At 49.5% G+C, this 21,327-nt stretch overlaps 2 protein-coding genes across 5 annotated transcripts in view; both read left to right on the forward strand.

Annotated features, from left to right (window-relative positions):
• Window positions 1-19,388, forward strand: part of ATP5MG (ATP synthase membrane subunit g) — a 55,019-nt gene extending 35,631 nt beyond the window's left edge. The window contains exons 2-4 of one of the 2 annotated variants that reach the window (XM_063311032.1): window positions 13,952-14,007; window positions 18,610-18,770; window positions 19,225-19,388. In XM_063311032.1, coding sequence (XP_063167102.1) covers window positions 13,952-14,007; window positions 18,610-18,770; window positions 19,225-19,323 — 316 coding nt within the window. In that variant the 3' untranslated portion in view covers window positions 19,324-19,388. Of the gene's footprint in view, window positions 1-13,860; window positions 14,008-18,609; window positions 18,771-19,224 lie in introns of those variants that run through there. The other variant, XM_063311031.1, reaches the window with a different exon arrangement.
• On the forward strand, window positions 107-13,014 carry UBE4A (ubiquitination factor E4A). Of its 3 annotated transcripts, none has more exons than XM_063311026.1 (19): window positions 107-351; window positions 1,277-1,453; window positions 2,583-2,695; window positions 3,102-3,254; window positions 3,343-3,502; window positions 3,607-3,809; window positions 3,986-4,177; window positions 4,561-4,894; window positions 5,059-5,185; window positions 5,713-6,020; window positions 6,710-6,842; window positions 7,317-7,504; window positions 7,931-8,031; window positions 8,129-8,242; window positions 9,018-9,192; window positions 9,270-9,450; window positions 10,804-10,951; window positions 11,522-11,679; window positions 12,220-13,014. In XM_063311026.1, the coding sequence occupies exons 1-19, from the start codon at window positions 213-215 to the stop codon at window positions 12,353-12,355; spliced, it is 3,240 nt and encodes a 1,079-aa protein (XP_063167096.1). In that variant the 5' UTR covers window positions 107-212; the 3' UTR covers window positions 12,356-13,014. The 3 variants fall into 3 exon arrangements, with proteins under 3 accessions (XP_063167096.1, XP_063167097.1, XP_063167098.1); XM_063311027.1 differs by having other exon boundaries at window positions 1,280-1,453; XM_063311028.1 differs by lacking the exons at window positions 107-351; window positions 2,583-2,695 and having other exon boundaries at window positions 1,338-1,453.
• Window positions 19,389-21,327: the final 1,939 nt, after the last annotated feature.

Consider the following 21,327-nt stretch of genomic DNA (forward strand, 5'->3'; position numbering starts at 1 on the left):
GGCGCCCTCTCGTGAGCTCCGGCGCGACCTGCTGGCGTCACGCGTTGCCAAGCTCATCGCTGTAAGGCGGTGCGACTGGTGGTGGAGTGCCGGAGCCTCGGCCTCTCCCTCCTCCTCCTCCCGCGGTTCTGCTCGAGGGCGCCCGGGAGTCCGGGCCCTTCGCTGGTCGCTGGGTCGCGCGAGGCCTTCCATGGAGCTCGTCCGGCCGGGAAATGACCGACCACGAGAACAATAACAGCATCTCCCGGAACCCCTTCGCCGCCCTCTTCAGCTCCGTCGCCGACGCCCGGCAGTTCGCCGAGATCCAGAAGCAGCAGCCGCCGACGCCGCAGCAGCTGGTGCAACCCGCGGGTGAGTGAGGAGGCCGGGCGGCTGGCCAGGCAGTCGGGCTGGAGAGCCCCGTCCCCAGGAGTGGGTGGGCGGCGGGTCCGAACGGTCAGGGTAGGGTGCGGGGGACTAATTTAGGCCCCCTTTAAACCGCCCGAATCTGTCCCCCTCACCGCGTCTCTTGAAACAAATGCCACAAGCTCTATAGGCGCAAAGAAGTAGTTTGCACATCGTGTTTTGCTTCACCCTTTCGTTTGCTTTCTTTTTGCATCTGCAAGTGGAGTTGCATTCGATATTTGTATAACTGTGTTGCCATAATAGCCACTTTGTTTCTTTGTTGTTTATCCACAACCCCGTTCCTGTTCAGTCACTGGTAGCTCAACTTCCATCAATCTACCTGCAGTTAGACAATTTACTTGAAATTTTAGCCCAAGTTTAGGACAAGGTGGATGGTCAGCTCAGAATTGAAAACGAAATGCAAGATCTTAGTCAACTCACTCGTTGGATTAATGCTAATAACGTGAATTAGAATAGCACAACCTGGCAGGTATTAAAATCCTGAGTGTTAAGTGTTTACTAGCTTAATTCCAGCTTCTCAAATGGCAAATCAATGAAAGAGCAGAGTGTTGGGACAGCCGTTTAGGTGGCCTCTTCGACTCTTGCTTTCCAGAAGTCATGAGAATTGTTCTGGAATTCCCAGGAGAACAAAGCTCATGTATGTGTTATTGGCAGGCAGGCTTTGCACCTTTTTTCATGGGAAAGAACCATGTTTTTATGATTTATAATTTGTTTACTTGCAGAGTTGGCAGCGTAAAAAAAGTGCCCTTACTAGGCTTCTGGTGCTGTGTAGCCCTGATGGGAGGCACAGGCCTTAGAGAGACTGCTCAGTTGGCGGGTGGGCCAGTTGGGGCCAAGGTAGGCTGCTTATTGACCATCTGTGCTTCTCTAGTAGAGGAAGCCTCTGCCAGCCAAGATGATTCTGACAACAGCGTGTCTGAGAGTCTGGATGACTGCGACTACTCTGTGGCTGAGATCAGTCGTTCCTTTCGCTCCCAGCAGGAGCTCTGCGAGCAGCTCAATATCAACCACATGATCCAGAGAATCTTCCTGATTACATTGGATAACAGTGAGTTTGGAGGCATAAATTGCCAGAATCCAGGCTGGGTTGCGTTAAGGTGGAGGGGAGCCACCAGGCGGCAGACCCAGTGTGGCCCGGTTTTTGACCCATGAATGCAAGTTCAGGCTCTTCTCCTGGAGGAGGACAGTTGTTGATCTTGTCAGAGTGTGCTGGAAAGCATTTGGCCTGAGAGATCAGAAAAATCACACAACAGGCATTTCTATAAAAAATAAATTTATTTACAGAAAGCACAAAAACATATTTTCAAGCTGTGCATTCACATGTGCTCAGAGAGAACTAGGCTGGAAAGCTACAAAAGCAAAACTAAAGCAAGTCCAGGCAGGTTCCTCCCCCAGGCAATGCAGCTTTTAACACCCAAACTGAGGACAATTAAGTTTGACCTCTTCACCCTTCCAATACTTAAGGAAGTACTCAATTACCATGGTAACCTAGTGGCTTGGTCCGAGCAAAAAAAATACCAACAGATCTCACACAGCATCTGCTGGCTTATCAAAGGCAACAAAATCTATTTGCAAAAGAGTTGTATGAATCTCCTGGTGAAAACAACTGTGCATGTAGGATGGAAGTATTGGTCTCCATTGTGCAAGCAGCTAAAGAGAGATTCCACTGGATGCAAGGCCAGATTTACTGTGGATTTCTGCATCTTTATGGGATGGTCACCATATTGCAAGTGTGACAAACTTCACCCCGATCTGATAGTAGTGTTGAAGATTGCATACCCTGACTGGGTGGTATTTCCTGCAACCATGTTGCTTCTTTCTTCTGTTCCAATTGACCATTATGCTGTAGGGTATGGCTTGGAAGGATTCTTGTCACTGCCTTTTCAGAGTTGTGCTTTGCTGTGCCATTCCATTGGCCCTAGAGGCTGCTTCCCTTTAGGCTATAGAACCATGTCATCCTCAGTCTGGTGCCCTCTATTATGTGTTGGGAAGTCTGGGAGCTGTAGTTCAACACACGTGAGAGCACCATCTTGAGGAAGGCTGTGTTTTAACATCTGCCAAGCCAAGATACTTATGAGTTGAAGTGGTTGATGGGGAGGGAGGAATGGTTTTGAACACAGAATGCCTTTGGGATTCCACTGCTGCTGCTGCTGCTTTGGTGATTTCCCCTCCTATAGGCGACCCCAACCTGAAGAGTGGAAATGGCATTCCTGCACGGTGTGTCTACCTGGAGGAAATGGCTGCAGACCTTGAGGATCAGGACTGGCTGGACATGGAAAATGTGGAACAGGTCTCTGCATGCAAGCATCTGATGGGAGTTTTCACTGGACTGGAGGCTTGGTGGAGAGGCTAGTTTTGGTCTTCAGGCCAATGGTTCCCTGTGCCTGTGGCCAGGAGAAGATGCTTCCCCAAGCCAGCATACTTTGTGCCTAGAGGCCTTTTGCTGCCCACTCATTATGACATTTGCTTGGTTTCCTTTTCCTCGAATCAGGCAATGTCATCCTACATGGAACAGTTGGGTCCTATGACTGTCTGCTTCTTATCTGTGATAATCAGGCTGATTTGGAGAAGTGTGCGAAAGACCTGGCTGCTTCTGCATGGTATCACTGTATAAGCAAATGGATGTGAATGAGATCTAGGCTCTTTCTCCAGATGCTGGGAGGGAGCATTTATATTCTGAATTGGTGTTTCCCCAGGCTCTTTTTACCCGACTGTTGCTCCCAGAACCAGGAAATCACTTGATCCACATGACTTCAACTGGCATACAGAATCTCTCAGCAGAGAGAGATGCAGGAGAGAAGCACATCCTACGTTACCTCTTTGCCTGCTTCCAGAGGGCAAAGGAGGAGGTGGGTCAAGGCCCGATATCATGCCCAAGCAGCTTACTGGCCTGAACAGAATGGGCTAGAGATCAGCTATTCTCCTCTGTTCTTCTAGATCACCAAAGTGCCAGAGAACCTATTGCCTTTTGCAGTGCGTTGCAGAAACCTGACCGTGTCCAACACCCACACACTCTTCCTAACACCAGAGATCTACGTAAATCAGAATGTCTATGAACAGTTAGTGGACTTGATGCTGGAGTCATTAAGAGGAGCTCGTGAGTTGGCAAAGGCTGATGCCCCAGGATAAGCTAATGGGATCCAGCTCATGGCAGCTCTCCAAATATACCCTTTTAAAATTCTCATTCTCTCTCCCCTGTAGACTTTGAAGATGTAACAGAGTTCCTGGAGGAGGTTATCGAGGGCCTTACTATGGATGAGGAAGTGAGGACTTTTGAGGAGGTCATGGTCCCTGTCTTCGACATCCTCTTAGGACGAATCAGGGAGCTGCACCTTTGCCAGATCCTGTTGTACTCTTATCTGGATATGCTCCTGTATTTCACCAAGCAAAAGAATATTGCCAGAGTGAGTCCTTGGTTGTCCCACCCACCCTCAGATGGCTAGAATCCCCTGCTGCCTTTACCCTTTCACCTGGGAGAAAGGCCAGTCACTTTTCTCTGCCTCAGTATTCGGGGGGTGGGGATGGGGGGGTGAAATTCTGATATGACTGATATTCGTGTTCTCTACTTCTGTTTGTTCAGGTTTTTGTGAAGTACATCCAGCCAAAGGATCCAGCCAATGGACAGCTCTACCAGAAGACACTGCTAGGAGCCATTTTGAACATCTCATGTCTTCTGAAGACACCTGGTGTGGTGGAAAGCCATAGCTACTTTCTGAACCCCTCCCGATCCAGTCCTCAAGAGATCAAGGTGCAAGAATCCAACATCCACCAGGTGCATATTCCTGTTCCGTTCTGCTTGTGTGTCAAAAATAAACAGTATTGAGAGGCAGAAAAACAGTGCTGATGACAACTGCTCTTCCTTATGCAATGTCGTCTTATGCTTACTATCCAAGTATGATCAGGCAGGTCCCTGGATATTCTGTAATCCTTGGTTTTCAACACCTTTGAATATGACATTGACTGCCTTCTATGGCAATCATCTGGGGTGTGGGGGAGACAATTAAGATCCAGAAAGTGCAGTAACAGATGAAAATACCAGAATTTGGGAAGGGAGCAGAGGAATGGCTCGGTGGAAGAGTACATGTCTTAGACAATCCCAGGTTCAGTGGGTCTGTGTGTGGATACTGATGTTAAGACCTGCTCTCTTAACAACAGTTTATGGCTGAATTCCATGAGAAGATTCATCAAATGCTGAAGAACCTGCTGCAGCTCTCCCCACAAACAAAACATAAGATCCTGGCCTGGCTTGGAAACTGTCTTCACGCTAATGCTGGGCGCACCAAAATTTGGGCCAACCAGATGCCAGAGATCTTCTTCCAGATGTATGCCTCAGATGCCTTCTTCCTGAACTTGGGAGCTGCTCTCCTCAGGCTCTGTCAGCCCTTCTGTAAGCCCCGATCCCACAGGCTTCTGACATTTGACCCTACTTACTGTGCTATGAAGGAACTGAATGAGGAAGAGCAGAGGCTTAAGAATGTGCACATGAAAGGTGAGTCACCCTTCCCCACCCTCCCAGTAGCAGGCAAGAGAGGAGTTTGCTGGCCAAGAGCAGAAGAGATGATATGAGAAATAGCTTCCTTTTGCCCCAGCTTTCTCTGATAAATGTTGATGGCAACAGCTGCTAAAGAAGCATTTCTCTTTATTTCCTTTAAGGTTTGGAAAGAGAAACCTGCTTGATCCCAGCTGTAAGTGAGCAGGAACCACAGTTTGCTGCCAACTATAACCTGGTGACAGAGAACTTGGTATTGACGCAGTATACCCTCCACTTAGGATTCCACAGGTACACAAGGGACTCGGTTGTGGGTGGGAATAGTGAAGGCTTTGGAAATATTTTCCACAACAGCTGGTAACTTTGAGGCTTTGGCAGAATGTAGCTCAAAATCTTAATAAGTTCCAGAGTAAGCTCCCTTCTTAGGTTTGTTATTAGGAGGACACTGGGGCTTCTCCTGATGTAATAGCACCCAAACAAGCCATGCTTATGTAAGCCAGTTGGTGTCTGCAGGCAGGGAAGTATGTTTTATTGGTCTGCTGGAGGGTCCGAGTGGATGGAATCAAAGTGAATTAGAATTTCTTCAAACTTTCTTCTCTTGCTTTGGGTCCCTCAAGTCAAAGCAGCCCTCCAGAGAACATAATGCAAAAAATCCTTGCATGCCAGCCCTTGCCCAACTGGCTTCAACTTTCATCACTGGCCTCCCTCGTTTTCCCCCTTCCATCATAGTCGTCCAACTATTTGTAGTGGCCATCTTGTGCTTATTATGGTAGTATTGGCACTTCTAATTTTTATATCTATTTCTGATGATTGTATAGGTTGCATGACCAGATGATCAAACTCAATCAAAGCCTTCATCGACTGCAGGTGGCATGGCGAGAAGCTCAGCAGAGCTCCAGCGCCTCAGCTGACAATCTCCGGGAGCAGTTTGAGCGTCTCATGACCATCTACCTTTCCACTAAAACAGCTATGACAGAGCCTCAGATGTTGCAGAACTGCCTCCATCTGCAGGTGTCCATGGCTGTTCTCCTGGTCCAGCTGGCCATTGGAAACCAAGGGACTGAGCTGATGGACTTGACCTTCCCTCTGCCAGAAGTGAAGAAGAGTCCACTGGCCTATGTCCCAGGTGACTGGCATTCCTATGCCTGGCAAGATATTTACTCTCTAGAAACCCTTCCGGGGCGGGGGGGGAGTTGTCTGCATAATGGATTATGAAGCCATGAGCTCTTGCTCATCCCCGGGGCTTCCCCAGCATTTTTCTGATTGCTGTGAAGTGCGGCTCCTTCGAAAACAATAAAATACAGCCTCACATTGTCACTGGACTCAAGTAGGCTTGGGCAGGTGCCAGGATGAAGCATGATACTTTGCAGTGCCCAAGGTACTTGACAGGATCTTATAGCCTTTTGGTGTTGGCTCATGCCTGGCTGATTTGTAACACCATCCTTGTGGTGGAATGGAATAGATTTGTAAAAGTGTACATCCACAAACAGCACCTCCCCTGCTAAACGTGTACACTTGCACAGGCATATGTCTGTTTCCCATGCATTCTGTATTGCTGGAAATATTTATCCTCTTGGGAATTTTAGCAAAGAGCATTGGTCTTGAAATATCTTTGGCTTGGTTTCCTCTGTGCTGTTAGCACTGCAAACATTCTCTGACTACAAAGGAGATTTGTAACGCATGAGCTCATCTTTGTGACCCCAGCAAGTGATTGCTGCTCTCGCCCCTCAATGATTGTAGTTGCAGGGAAGGAGCAAGTGGGGCTTGTAGCTGAATATTCTTAGCAAGAGTTCAGTTGGAGCTTTGTATTTGCAGAATTCTTTGCTGACAACTTAGGTGATTTCTTCATTTTCCTGCGCCGCTTTGCCGATGACCTCCTAGAGCCTTCAGCTGACTCCCTGGAGCATGTGCTTCATTTTGTGACTGTCTTCACAGGGGACGTGGACAGGTAAAAGCCTCCTTCGAAGGCTGGAGGGGAGTAAATACAGACCTACCTCTATAGTCAAGCAGCCTGTTTGCCAGAGGAGATGGATAGCCTTAGACGGGAAGGAAGATTGTGACCCCAATAAACAGCTATTTTTAGATTCAAGCATTTTCTTGAGTTTTAAGGTAGATAAACTTGGTTGGCATGGTTCTGATTCTGTTCAGCTGCTTGGAGAAACTGGCCCATGGCATGTGAGGATGGAGTGGTGTAATAACAATCATAGAATTGTTGAGGTGGGGTGGGAAGCAGCTGTTGTCCTGTGATTACAAAACATGCCATTGCGAGCAACCTAACACTTGTCTGTTGGGAGGCTACATGAGCCCCTCCACCACTGCGAAGCTGCCGGCAGGAGAATTCAGGGAGAGGTGGGGCAGTGGTCTTGATGGTGTTTGTGGATTACTGTAGTCTGCAGAGGATTCAGCCCATTCCTCCTGGCAGAATGAAGAACCCGCATTTGAGAGCCAAGCTGGCTGAAGTATTGGAGGCTGTGATGCCCCACCTGGATCAGGCACAGATCTCCCTGGTCACAAGTGTCTTTCATCGCAAGAGAGTCTTCTGCTCTTACCAGCATGCTGCTTACCTTGCTGAGGCACTAATTAAGGTTTTTGTGGACATTGAATTTACAGGTAAGGGGGAGGAGGGCTGGGGGGTCCTCACTCCCTCAATTCCTGCCACATAGTGCAGCCCCTTGAAAGGTGCGGTGTATCCTGCTGAATCCACTTTGCTGGATCTGAAATCAGATTTGGTATTTTTGGTAATGGTGCTGATGCTGGCAGAATGGAATGAAAAGGGCTTGCCTTTTCTTCCAAGTCTCTTGAGATTTTTGTTCCACTCTGGACTAAGGCACCTCTTCCCCTGCTGCCTTTTGGGACCTTGGACTGCTGCTAACCTGTCTCCTGCGAAGGGTGGAAAGAGCTGATCCTTGACTGTCGGTCCTGTGTGTGTTTGGGACATGCAGTTTATACAGGAGGAGGAGTTGCAGAGAATAAGGTCTTTATCAGTCCTCCAGTACCTCCAGATTCTGCATTCATTATGGTCCTTCTCCTGTGTAGGAGATCCCCATCAATTTGAGCAGAAGTTTAATTATCGTAGACCCATGTACCCTATCCTCCGGTATATGTGGGGCACTGATTCTTACCGGGCAAGCATAAAGGTAAGGATCTGACAGATGCAAATCATAGGGGCTAGAACCATGATAGTGCTCTGGAAGAAAACAGCCTCCCCACTCTCCGTCTCTTTGCACTGTACAGGCACTGGCTGATTATGCCTCCAAGAACCTTGAAGCAATGGCCCCCCCTCTCTTCTTGCGCTTTCTTAACCTGCTTATGAACGATGCCATTTTCTTGTTGGATGAAGCAATACAGGTAAAGCATTATTCGATGGGTGGAGATAGCAAAGCGGGTGAATACTATGACCCCAAGTTCTATAAGACTTCTTTTTTGTAAGAATGATTCTTCAAAGGGTTGCCAATTTTGGCACCCTCAGTGCAGTATGGAGCCTGTTGAGATGGGGAGAAACTGTGGCAGTTTCAAGAAGCATATTCTGCCTTGGGGAATTACTCACCCTATACTAGCTGAGGAGACAGACGGAAGGCTTTAGTCGCTACTACCATGAGAAAGTTTTTCAGAGAGGCTTAGGTCTGGAGATTCTTTGGACTTGGCTTCTGTAGCTCCAGTTGTCCACACTTGTGCAGTCCATTCTCTCTACTCCAAATCTACAGGAATGGACACCTCCGTTTCCCACTCACTGAACTTTCTCCACCCACAGTTCATTCCAGAAGCCGGTTCTGATTGATTCAGTTCCAGTTCCCCCATTTCTGTGTGTTGTGTGGGGTGTTTTAATGCAGTGGCTAAGATGTTGGGGAGACCCAGGCTGTAGTCTGCCCTCAGGCCCAGAAGCTCACCGGGTGAGTTGGGGCCAGTTGCTCTGTCTCAGTCAAACCTTCCTCACAGGACTGCTGTCCTGGGGGAAAACAAAGGAGGGAGCCTTGTATACAAAACCATTTGTTCCCGAATAAATCAGAAACTCTCCAGGGAGAAAGGAACTTCTGAAGATGGCTGCATGACCTTTTAGCATGATTGGGGCATCCAGGCACAGATCCCCTCTCCTTGCTGATGCCCATTTCAAATTTCTCCGCAGTACTTGAGTAAGATCAAGATCCAGCAAATAGAGAAGGACCGGGGTGAGTGGGACAGCCTGTCTGTAGAAGTGCGGCATGAGAAGGAAGCCAGCCTGCAAATGTTTGGACAGTTGGCTCGCTTCCACAACATCATGTCCAATGAGACCATCGGGACCCTAGCCTTCCTGACCTCAGGTAAAGGCCGTGTGTTCTTCCTGGCAGGGGACGCCGCAGGGAGCAGGACTGCTGATGAAGCCTCATTTTCATTGCAGAGATCAAGTCTCTCTTTGTGCACCCTTTTCTGGCGGAACGCATTATCTCCATGCTCAACTACTTCCTCCAACACCTGGTAGGCCCAAAAATGGGGGCCTTGAAGGTCAAGGACTTCAGTGAATTTGACTTCAAGCCCCAACAGCTGGTTTCTGACATCTGTACGATTTACCTAAACCTGGGGTAAGTTGCATGTTGGAAAGGAAAGATCCATTGGAGAAGCATTAGAGGGCTTGGCTTTACCCTTCTAGAGGCTTAGTGGATGCTGAAATGCTTCCTGTGGAAGAGCAGCCAGAAACCCACCAAAAGTCCCTCTGAGATGACCCTTTCAGAGTAAGGATTGAACTCCTCAAAGCCGATGGACAACCATTGGAGAAGATCTCATTGTATATGAACGGCCAGTAACTCATTCCAGTCCCCCAAATACTGCCAGTGAGGAAGGAGACCCCCCCCCCACATCATGGTCTTACTCTAATGGAGCGAAGGAGAGGGCCCCTGGGGCTCTCTGGTCCCATAGACCTGAAAGTGGTGCAAGAACAGGGACAAAATGGCCAGCTAGGGCTTGAAGCCTTTTACTGTTTTTCCATGTAGTCGTCATCTCCACCAGGCCTGACTGCAAATGCGAGGGCAATAGGGCTTGGTGTGCAGAGTGCCATTGATGGGGCCTACTGCTGTGGTCTTGTGTGTGCCAGTCCAAGGGGATGCTCTGAATCTTGGCTGCAGTCAGCAGGATGGAGGTGTGGGCTTCCTGTCCCGTGTCAAGAATTTGTGCTGGGGGCAGGCTTTGTGCTCACACATTCTGCCCAGGAAGCTCTGGAACTCTGACTAGGCTGGTCTCTCGGTATACAAATGCCATTCTTGCTGGGTCATGCAGCATGCTAAACAAGATTAACAAAAGCTGTGTTCATATAACATGCTAGGCCCAAGCAAATCGTTTCATGGTCTAACCTGATGGCCGGTACACACAACGTGCCAATGCAATGGCTGGGCCCCTACAGTCAGCTGAATCACATTAAGCTAGACTAGACAAACGTGTTGTATAGGCACAAATGTTCTATGTATTGCTAAGGGAGAGAGCTGTCAGATTCCCTTTTGGTCTAATTAAGTGCTGGTGAAAGATAAAAACACAGAAGGTAAACCCTGAGGGGCATAGCTGTGGAACTATCCTGTGTTTTTGGTTCAGGCAGATCAAATTTGGGTGAGGTCCTCCATAAGACTTAAATTTGGTTACATTCTACCTCAGGGACTAGAAAGATGCTCTCCACAAAGAGATCAGAGAAAGGAGTTGCCTTCTGAATAGGAAAAATTACAGGGCAAATAGGCAGGAGCTGTTTCCCATCATGATCCACTTGCAAATGTATCACAAATAGGACAAGACTGAAAGGGGTTTTGGTCTCACCTAACATAAGGCTGTGGAGGTGCAAGAAAGGAACTAGGATAGGCAAGCAGAGATGACTGAGTGCGCCAAATGGAGAAGAGGTTTGCTTGCATGGGCCAGAGGGCCTCAGCATCCTCTTAGCCTCTTCTCTGTTTCAGTGATGAAGAGAACTTTTGTGCCACAGTGCCTAAGGATGGGCGATCATATTCCCCAACTCTTTTTGCTCAGACGGTCCGAGTCTTGAAGAAAATTAACAAGCCTGGCAACATGATTGTAGCATTTAGCGACCTGGCAGAGCAAGTTAAGGTGAGATGGGAAACCTCTCTATCTCCCCTCCCCAACAAAGTATTTCTCTCTCTAAGGACAGCCTATTGGTTCCTCGTCTCTCACTGTATTATATGCTGAAAACCTTCAGTGCATCCTGGGTTCTTACTGAGCTATATTTGGCTTTAATCTCCAGGGAGGAGAATTTTGAACTTCAGTGCTTTCATAATGGCCACAGGGTATTCAAAAGTGGTGAAAAATAAAGCAGCGGGAGTCACATTCCTCACTGTAGCTGTGAAATGAATTTATTGCAATGTGATATGAATGCAACTAGTCAATCTCTTAAGGTTCAGGGAGGCTCAAGAAAACAGCTCTGTCCTCGTTAGCTGTGTTTCCATGGAATTGAAGAACCAGAGCAAGGGCTGTGCTTGGGCTCCTACCTCTGCTCTGCTTCAATTTCCAGGGCAGAGGCGGCCCTTGGAAATGGCTTGGGCGCATTTTTAGCAATGCCAGCAGCCAGGGGTGGCAGATTCTGGGAGTTGCCCTGGGTTTGTCAGAGAGGAATTTAATTCAGCAGGGGGCCCTCTGCTGATTCCTGGCTTGTTTCTTCAGTCTCTTGCAGATCGCCAGCAGCAGGAGGAGGAGACATATGCTGATGCCTGTGATGAATTTCTGGATCCCATTATGAGTACCTTAATGATGGACCCTGTGCTGCTGCCTTCCTCTCGGGTCACAGTGGATAGGGCAACAATTGCTAGGCACCTCCTGAGGTATTTAGAAGGAAAGACAGAAAGGAGGCGGGATAAAGTAGAATGTCTGCCTGCTTAATTTCCTTCTAGGGAAGAGTGAACTTGTATTGGATTGGCACACTGCCACTCACCCCTTGCAGGATGCTAACAGTGCTGACTCCCAGATTTGTCCCTGCATCCACTGGTCAGTTCCACTTTTTCAGCCCCCCACTGCTTGAGTCCGCTGTCCCGAGGCCTGATTTAGGTAGTTTTCTGTAATAAGCAGATTCCCACCGCTACCAGAAACCACACAGAAACAGAGCTGGAGGTTAGACAGGTGTGTTGGGATCAGTAAGAACAGCTGATAAGGGCTCCAGAACTGTGGTCAGATTAAAAGCAACCTTGGGCATGGCTAAAAGACTGCAAGTTTTTCCTCGTTGCGTGGGAAATATGTAACATTTTCAATATATATAACATTTTCAAATTTGTGAGGATGTACATGTCTGTGTCTATTGAAATTGGTGGCATTTTCTTCTGCTTACTGGTTAACAGCCTGATTTTACTGTTGCCCTCTTCCTACAGTGATCAGACAGATCCTTTCAATCGCAGTCCCCTCACCATGGACCAGATCAAGCCAAATACCGAACTAAAGGAGAGGATCCAACAGTGGCTGGCAGACAGAAAGAAGCAAAAGGAGCTTGAGGGCGGGCCTCTGTGACTTGGTCAGGGTGCTGCGGCCCCCAGCTGGCTCCTTCAGTCAACCCAGGACTGACTGCCTCTCCTTCTCACTTTCTCCATAATGATGAGGGTTAAGCTTCCTTGGGCTCCTCCACCCTTTCCTCTGGTTTCTTGTATTTAGGACTCTTCCAGGAACCTCCTCCCTCGACAGTTTGGTTTGCCTGCTATACTGTTTTCATAGGAATCTTTGTTGGTTTCTCTTTTGTTGCTGCACCAGTTACTGGGCCTGACTTTCCCCGTTATGTTTGAGGAGGAGAAGAAAAGCTGCGCTTAACTGGGACAGAGGTTTTTGTGTGCGTGTAAAGCCATCGTGGTCGCATGGTGATTTGTGGCTTACTCTGCCAAAACAGGAGCAACCAACATCTGTAAGGAATGGTTGGGTGGAACAAGACATGGGAGAACGTGGGCCATGACATTTCTCCTCTCCTACAGCTTGACCTATCAGGCAGCTTTCATAAGCCTTTATTGTGGCTCTTGTTCCCAGGAACTACAGCCTGGGAAAACACTGTGAACAGATGCTCATGCAGGTGCCCTGTATTCCTGCCTGCTTTAATACAGTGCCTGCTGCATGTCAAATGTATGTGTTGTGTACATAGGATGATTGCTCCCTTTAGATCAATAAAAAGTGTTGGACATCCACTTGTTTTTGGCAGCATTGCCTATTAATCTGCACTCAGGATATCCTGGCCCTGCTTCCTTCAGACTTCAGGTTGAACTTCCAGAATTTCCACGGGGTAGGGGGGGGAGGCCTGAAAGAACGGCTGTACCTGCGAGCTACAGTCATCACCCGTTTATTATGCAGAGCCAGGAAAGCGAGCTGAGGGAGCCACGGTTAAGGTTAAGGCAGCCTGACACGAGAATGCCGGGCCCGACAACCCCTCGGAGATCCGCGTGGTTTTTGCCCGGAGGAATGATTTGTAGCCCTCGCCTGCCCGGCACCGGAGCTGAGGGAAGCAGAAGGGCTGCGGCCCCAACACGAATCCTCCCCACCCAGGTCTCACCTCGGCAGTTTACCCCGTTCTTGCTCGCGAGCGCTTCGGGCGTTGCCCAGGCCTTCCTAAACTAAGATGGCCCTGGAGCCGAATTTGGGGGAGCGGGGAGGGGGAGGAGGAAGCGTTCACGGGGGCGTAGCAGATGGGTTTCGGGAAACCCGGGGAGCTCAGCTCTGCTTGGAGAGGGTGGCGCTTCCTCTGCCCGGCTGAGAGACCCGAGTCGTTCGCGGGCCACAAAGGGGGCGGCCAAGGCTGTCCCCCAGCCGCGCTTCCGGGCTCGCGGGCAGGAGCGGCCCCGCGGAGACGGGCTCCGGGAGCTCCAACGTCAGGGGAGGCTCGCCCCTTCGTCTCACCGGCGCCGGGCCCTCTCGCACGTTCGGCCGCCCCCGAGACACATGCGCATGCGCTCACCGGAGGCGGCAGCGGCCGCGGCGAACGCCTGATCGGAAAGGACCCGAGGAGCGAGGGAGGGAGGCGCGGCCAGGGCAGCCTCGCGCGGGTCCTCGCGCGCACCGGGCTCTGACCTTCAGGGCCTCCTTCCGGCGCTCGAGGGCTGCACACCGCCGCGGTTCTTCCATGGCGCGGGCCGTGCAGAAGCTGGTGAAGGCCGTCTCGACCAAGGGACCGCAGCTGCTGTCCGGTGAGGGGGCGGGCGGACAGGGGGCGAGCCGGCGCCGTGGCGGCGCTCCGCTGCGAGCGGGCCCGGCTTCAGTGGACGCGGCGGAGCTGCGGAGCGTCCGTCGCTGCTTGCCGCGCTCCGCTTCCCATCCCCAGCCCTCCCTTCGAGCGATTCTCTCCCTCGGGCTGGGGGGCAAGGCCGGAGCTCTGGCCGCCGCCTGGCTGCCCGGCGGCTGACGCAGCTAAAGAGGAGCAGCCATTTTGCCGGCCTTCTTGTGGGGGGCGAACCGCGCGTTGGAAGGGAGCCGTTACACCGTTCTGCCTCGTGCAGGGCCCCTACTCGGGCTTCGGTAAAGTTGACCCTGCCCGCCTCCTTGAGAAAGGGGAGCCCCACCAGGCGACGAACGGCGTGGTCTTTCGCGGATGGGGTACCTAGGGTCTCTCCTGGGCCCAGTATAAGCGGCTTAGACGGGGGACTGCCAACTCCTCCGCAGGCAGGCTTCGGTTCTGGATAGAAGTGAGAACGGAGCCCTCAGGCAATGTGAAGTTGTCGGGTTCTGCGCTTAGGCCGGAAAAATCAGATGAACTGGTACCAGTTAGGTGCTACTGTTACCTACTCTGTGCCTGAATTTCAAGGCAACAGTACCTGGCTCAGCAGTAGCCCTTGCGAGGAGGATGTGGGCTTTCTGGTAGACCGTGGAGTAAGGATGGGTTTGCAGTGTGTGGCAGCTGCCAAAAGAGCCACTGCAGTTTGAGTTGCATAAATAGAGGAATAGTGTCAAGATCACAGGAACATACAGTACTGCTCAACGCTACTCTGTCCAGCCTGGTTGCCACAATAAAGGTAGCCCTTGAGTACCTGAACTGAGTTAGCTAAGTGATGTGGTTGTAAAGCATGATGTCATGTGACCACATTGCTTAGCGACAGCAATGCCGGCACTCCCCATTGCCACTGTTAACCAAATCCTACCGGTCGGTAGCCGAGGACCCACCCCAATCCAAGCCATTGCTGACTTGGTCCCTCCCAGCCCCGAGCCCCAGTTCTGCCTCCCCTTCAACTCCCCCCAACCACCTGTTCCCCCCCCCGCCATTTTGGCCACACTGCACCCTGCCTTGCCACACTGTGAAGAAGCCCCTGAGCCACAGCATGAAGCCACAGCCAGCCCAGCCCAGCCCTGCAGCATGGCGTGAAGCCCCAGCCGGCCCAGGAAGCCCTAGCCCAGCCACGCAGTGCGAAGCCGCAGCTGCCCTCACTGCCCTGTGCTCCACCGCCCCAGCTAATGGGTGGTGATGAGGCATGGCCTTTGTGAGGCAGCTGCTGGCCATGTAAGGCCTTCTTCCCGAGGTCTCGTGAGGAAACCACCATGCACAACCTCAGGAAGAATGCCTTGTGCGGCCAGCAGCTGCCTCACAAAGGTCCAGGCCAGGTAGGAGCAAGAAGACAGCAAAGGTCAGCTGGGAGTGGGAGGGGGGACAGAGTGGAGTGGGCCAGAAGGGCAGAGATGTTGGAGAATAGTTGGGGGGGGGAGTTGAAGTGCCCCTATCAAGCCCCCAAATTTTGATTACATGACCGTGGGGATGCTGCAACGGTCATAACTTTGGGGACTGGGCGTAGGTACCATTTGTTCAGTGCCACTGTAACTTTGAATGATTGCTGAACAAATGGTTGTAACTTGAGGACTACCTGTACAAATAGGATGCTGAGGAACTGGAAAGAGTACAGAGAAGAGCAACAAAGATGGTGACGGGCTTGGAGGCTATATCTGTCCTATCTTGGAGTGAAGAAACACACTGAGACGGTAGCTTGTGTCTCTAGTGTTTATTGTTCTACTCTGATGATGAAGTGAAAGGTCCCCTGTGCAAGCACCAAGTCATGTCTGACCCTTTGGGGGGATGCTGCTTTTGCAACGTTTTCTTGGAAGACTATAGCGGGGCGGTTTGCCATTGCCTTCCCCAGTCATCACCTTCCCCAGCAAGCTGGGTACTCATTTTACCGACCTCGGAAGGATGGAAAACTGAGAAGAAAATCCTGCTAAACTAAAAGGCTGTGGGAAAACCCTCACAGATAAATCCCAGAAATCAAGGCCGGCCTGCTCTGAGTTTCTTCGAAGGGAGATTCAAAGCTTCTAAACTATGCATGCGTTTTTCCCCCTTAATAGGGCCCCCCTCCTGTTCACCATCAGTACTCATGACATCATCCTGTGAATTACACTCAAAGGAACTTCGTCTGTTTAGCCTAAAGAAGAGAAGGCTAAGGGGAGAGAGGATACAAGTCTTCTAATACCTGAAGGGCTGTCCCAGGCAGAAGGTGATGTGTCCTCCTCAGTGCTTGGGGATGGGACAAGAACCAGTAGCTGGAAGCTTTACAGATATCCAAACTTGAAATAAAGAAGAATATTAAGCAGAGGACCAGCCTGCCTCCTGGAGTCATGGGGGCTCCATCCCTGGAGGGTTTCAAACCACATTGGGACAGCCATTTGTGTGGGATGATCTAAGGATTTGTGCTCTAGACAGGGGATTGAACTGGAAGACCTCCAAGATCCCTTCCAACCCTATGATTCTAGATCCAATGACAAGAAGCCCACCATAATGCCTCTGTTTAACTGGTGTAACTAGGTTTTCTTTCTAATGTTTAGTCAAAATCTGATTTTTTCATAGCTTCTTTATTATGCCTCCTGTCTGCTGGGACAGTAGAGATCTTGTTCTCTTATCTGTTTGACATATTATCAGATATTTGCTCTTGTATCCTTGATCAAGGCTAAATGTTCCCAATTCCTTCAGTAAGTTCTCAAAGGACTCTGTAGTCTTCTGATCATCCTCGCTGTTCTTCTCTGAGCACATTCTAATTTCTCTGAATCCTGTTTATTTTATTTTGATTTATATATACTGTATATCAAATTTATTTCCTGCCCATCTCACTCAGAGAGCGACTCTGAGTGAGTTACATAAAACAGGAATAAAACATTAATTAAAATACAATAAAGTAAAACAGAAAAACGGTACAGTAAAAAAACGTCTTCTTAATAAATAATACCAAAGATGGCTGGTAAAAAGTTCTTGATTTAAATTGTGATGTCCAAAACTGGCCACAATATTCCATGTGGGCACTGATTAATATTGTATAAAGTAAAACTCTTAATTCCTGTGATCTAAAACCATGCTTTTGTTATTGCATCCTAAAGATTGTATTTACTATTTTGGCAACCATTTCACACTATTCATTCATGCTCAGTTTGTAATCTACTATTTTAAGATCTTTTTCATGAGTACTGTTGTTGAGCCAAGTATTCCTCATCCTACACCTGTGGATTTGATTTTGATTCCTAAGCAGAGAATTTTGCATTTCATAATTTTATTATGAGCCCATTTCTATAAGCTATCAAGATCATTTTGAATTTTATTTCTGTCTTTTAGGGTATTAAATAGTCTGTTCAACTTTTTGCCATCTGCATATTCAATGAAAAATATGGGACCCTTGTTATGCCTCACTTGATATCTTATTCCAGTTTGACAAGAAATTATGATAAGATCTTTTTGAATAGAATTTCAAGCTAGTATGTTTCCACCCAGTTGTCATGCCATTGAGCCCACCTTAACTAGCTTGCTAATCAGAATGCCAAAGGACATTTTGTCAAATGCGGTGCTAAAACCAAAATATGTTACATCAGGAGTGTTTGTACAATGTACTAAGGATGTTTGCTTGATCAAAAAATGAAATAAATTTAGTCCAGCATTGGTGATGTCTGGTTAACTATTGTGTGTTTACAGTTGCTTAGAGATTCATCTCTCTCTGTTCTAAAATCTTCCCAGGTACTGATGTCAGACTGACTGATTTGAAGTTCCCTGGATGATCCATCCTTCCCCCTCCATCTCTTTTTAAAGACAGAACCAATGTTTTGTCCTTCATTGTTAGGTTGGCAGATGATTAATTGAGGGCCAAAAGTCCGTGTGTAGAATGTTGGGTCCTCAGAGGGACTATTGGATTTTGTATACTTCTGATTGTCATGGCCGTGAGGCCCAGGGGGGCAGTATGGCTGTGTGTATATATTTGCCTTTCTCTTGTCATGTACTCATCATACGCTAATTATATATAATATTTGTCCTCGTCCGGTTCGATAGCGTTTTGCCATTCTCCAGAATTTCTCAAAAATCACTTAAAGCTTAAGCCAGACTATCAGTAAGTTTCTTCGGCACCCTAGGATGGCCCTCAAGATTTAAACTCACTTCATTCCTTTCTTTCTTGATTGCATTTCTGTCAGTCTCAAGCTTCGGTCCTCTCCCCTCGTTCTGCTTTCCACAGTTGCTGGGAACAACATCATCTTATTGGAGAAGACTGAACCAGAATAGGAACAAGTAGTGCTGCATTTTCCTTGTTACCTGTTAGCATTTTGTGATCTATTTCCAGTGACTGATTATTCTTTTATGTTTAACATCACAAGCTTACAAAAGAATCTACCTTATGAACTAAATGCTGTATGTGGTGTCACCTGACTTGGCTAAAGAGACAAAGTCTTACCGTAAATATTATACCATAAAGGCCAAGTAAATATCACCATAGAGCAAGAAATGCTCTTTTCTCTTTAGCATTTGCCATTTGCTCTTATCCTGCTCTCCTCTTTTGTAGCTGCTGTCACTTACTCAAGGCCTCGGCTGGACACTTTCTGGTACTATGCCAAGGTTGAGCTGGTTCCTCCAACTCCTGCTGAAATTCCCAGGGCGATTGAGAGCCTGAAAATGCTGCTGAGGAGCTACCAGACTGGGCGCCTTGCACAACTCACTGTCAAGGTAACTCTGTGCCAGCAGATGCAGCTCACAAAGCTTAGCTGGAAAAGGTGCTTCCAGACCCCTCCTAATTGCCTGATGCCCTGGGCTAACATAGCTCTCGTCCTGCAATGTCTAAAATCAACTCCAGCAAGTGCCACCGTTGAGCCAGAGTGTGCGGAAACTTGGGAGGGGTGGTGTCAGAAGTTGAAGCATGGGGTACTTTTCCATCCCATGAAGGAGACGGGGATCAATGAGTCTTCTGGAGTAGCAGCTCTATTAAATTGAATAAATTAAATTAAAATGTAAATGTTTCATAATTTAAGTGTGAGTTATGGTGACTGAGTGATAACTTATTAGATGACCTCTTGGTGTTGCTTGTTCTTCACTGGAACGATCAGAGAAATGGGGCAGGGTGATTACTACCATAAACAATTGTAAAAAAAAAAAAAAAAAAAACTTTTTTTCCCCCTTCCAGGAAGCTCTGAGGAATGGTTTGGTGGCTACTGAAGTACTGATGTGGTTTTACATTGGTGAAATCATAGGCAAGCGTGGCCTGATTGGATATAAAGTCTGAAGAACTTTCTTCTTTTGATTCCTAATGGTGTCTTGATAATATTAAATTATGGCACTGAGATTAAACTGTCTCTGCTAGTCATGTTTATGTTGTGGCAGAACTAGATGATCACAGAATCATAGAATGTAAAGGCTGGATAACATCTAGTCCAACCCCCTGTCCAGTACAGGAATCCACGATTCGAGCATTCCTGATGGAAGGCCATCCAGACTTTAAGGATGACTTCAAAGCTGACAGTCAAGCCTAAAACCACTTTTCTTATCCTCTCCCCCCATGTATTTACCTCCTTCCATAAATGCTTTGAAGAAAGGATACGACTTCCAGAAATGAACAGAACAGGAATGAATGAATGAAGATACAGATATATGAATTCCTATTCCCCAAATATGTTTGGGGTGGCTGGCCTGATGTTTGTATAGGAATGTCAGATAATATTAAAATCGAAGTAGTTCTCCCAGGTATTGCAAGCAATATAGTTTGGACTGAGCAGGATCCTGTTCTACTAGGAAATGCTAAGTAGGTAGAATTAGTCCTGAATCTCCAGTAGTACTTGTATAGCAGTCTAGAATAACCTACATTTGTTTTCCTCATGTATACTATTTAATGCCAGAAAATGATCCAAAGTTCCAATTCTTAATTGTACTAAAATGCCCCACCTCACCCCATTTGTTCAAATGCTTTCCGGCTTGTAGAAAGTTTGCTGGCTTCACACAAGAGTGTATGCGACAACTAAGAACCCTGTTCAAATATTCTTCACATGTCTTGCTTCCTAGAATCAGAGGAAGTGCAGAAAATTAATAAAAGTTGCCTTTTATTATTACTGTTGCCTCAGTTACCCCACTTGTAACTGCCCCTTAATGCCACCCTGTAACCTCCAGAAATGCGGCTGAGGTCGGCACTCGGTATGCAGGCTCAGGGAAGAAAAGCCAAAGAAACCCATCTATTCTGGGCATCTGATGCCAACCTAGAAACTGTAAGCAGTGTTCATCAGGCCCCCTCGGAGGTCTTGGGTCAGCGGGGGCGGGATGCTGGGCTTAGCCACTGCGGAGGGCCACTCTCCCTGCAACCAGGCTACCTTGCCCAGCCCCAGGAGAAATCCCCCCCCCCCTGCGTCTCGGGCACCTGCCCACCTTCGCACAGGTCGGTCAGCAGCTGGCCGGCGCGGGAAGAACTGCAGCCCTTTCCCCTTTGCCAGGGGCAGCAGAGTTCCAGCACAGCTGCTCAGCATCCCAGCAGGCACCGCGATGCCTGGAGGGAGTTGAACTCGGGCTGGCAGGCCCGGAATCCCACGAAGAGTCCGCGGGAAGGACGGGAGCAGCAGGCGGTCCCTCCTTGCGCCGGGAAGCAACAGCTGCTGACCAAGAGCACAGCCAGCATCGCAGCTGGGCGGCGGCGGCCCCGGGCGCCGAGGCTTCGGAAAGGGAGGACCGAGGTAGCCCGAAGCCTGCGGACCGGAGAAGCGGGCGGAGGTACCACGGCTTGACCCGGGAGCAGCTCCCGGGCCGTTCCCGGAAGAGCAGCGCGGGCAAGGGGCCGCTGCAGGCCCGCTCGGGGGTCTCCGTCGAGCCGCTGCGGGAGAGGGCGGGTGAAGGGGGCGCCGCGGCGGGAGGTGCAACGAGGCGGCCCGCCCGGGGAGGCGCCTGCCCGGCCGCTGCAGCTTTGCCGCGGCGCGGGACGGGACGGGGTCGCCTGGCTTTCGGAAGAAGCGAGGCCAGCCGCAGCCGCCCACATCTTGTCTTGGGCACGCACGTGGGAGCGAGCGCACCCGCATCTGCTCCCAACCTGGGTCCGCCGCCTCTCCGCCCCTGTCGGACATCCTCGCAAGGGGGCGGCGGCGGCGGCGGCGGCGGCGACCACCGCGGGCCGCGGCCCCGCCCTCCCGAGGCCCCGCGCCGAGCATGCCGGGCTGCTGCTGCTGGCCGCGAGGGCAAGCGTTTGCGCCGTGCCGCTGGCGGGGCGGCGGCGACCGGGCCCCGGACCGTGGATGGGCGCCGCGATTATGCC

The sequence above is a fragment of the Candoia aspera genome, chromosome 9, assembly GCF_035149785.1.
Source record: "Candoia aspera isolate rCanAsp1 chromosome 9, rCanAsp1.hap2, whole genome shotgun sequence".
NCBI lineage: Eukaryota > Metazoa > Chordata > Lepidosauria > Squamata > Boidae > Candoia > Candoia aspera.

Excerpts from the sequence above, each read along its gene's own strand:
- UBE4A (XM_063311026.1), top strand. The coding sequence starts at position 213 with ATGACCGACCACGAGAACAATAACAGCATCTCCCGGAACCCCTTCGCC. Across the intron at positions 352-1,276 it reads GCAGCTGGTGCAACCCGCGG|TAGAGGAAGCCTCTGCCAGC; the intron begins GTGAGTGAGGAG and ends GTGCTTCTCTAG. Across the intron at positions 11,680-12,219 it reads ATTGCTAGGCACCTCCTGAG|TGATCAGACAGATCCTTTCA; the intron begins GTATTTAGAAGG and ends CTCTTCCTACAG.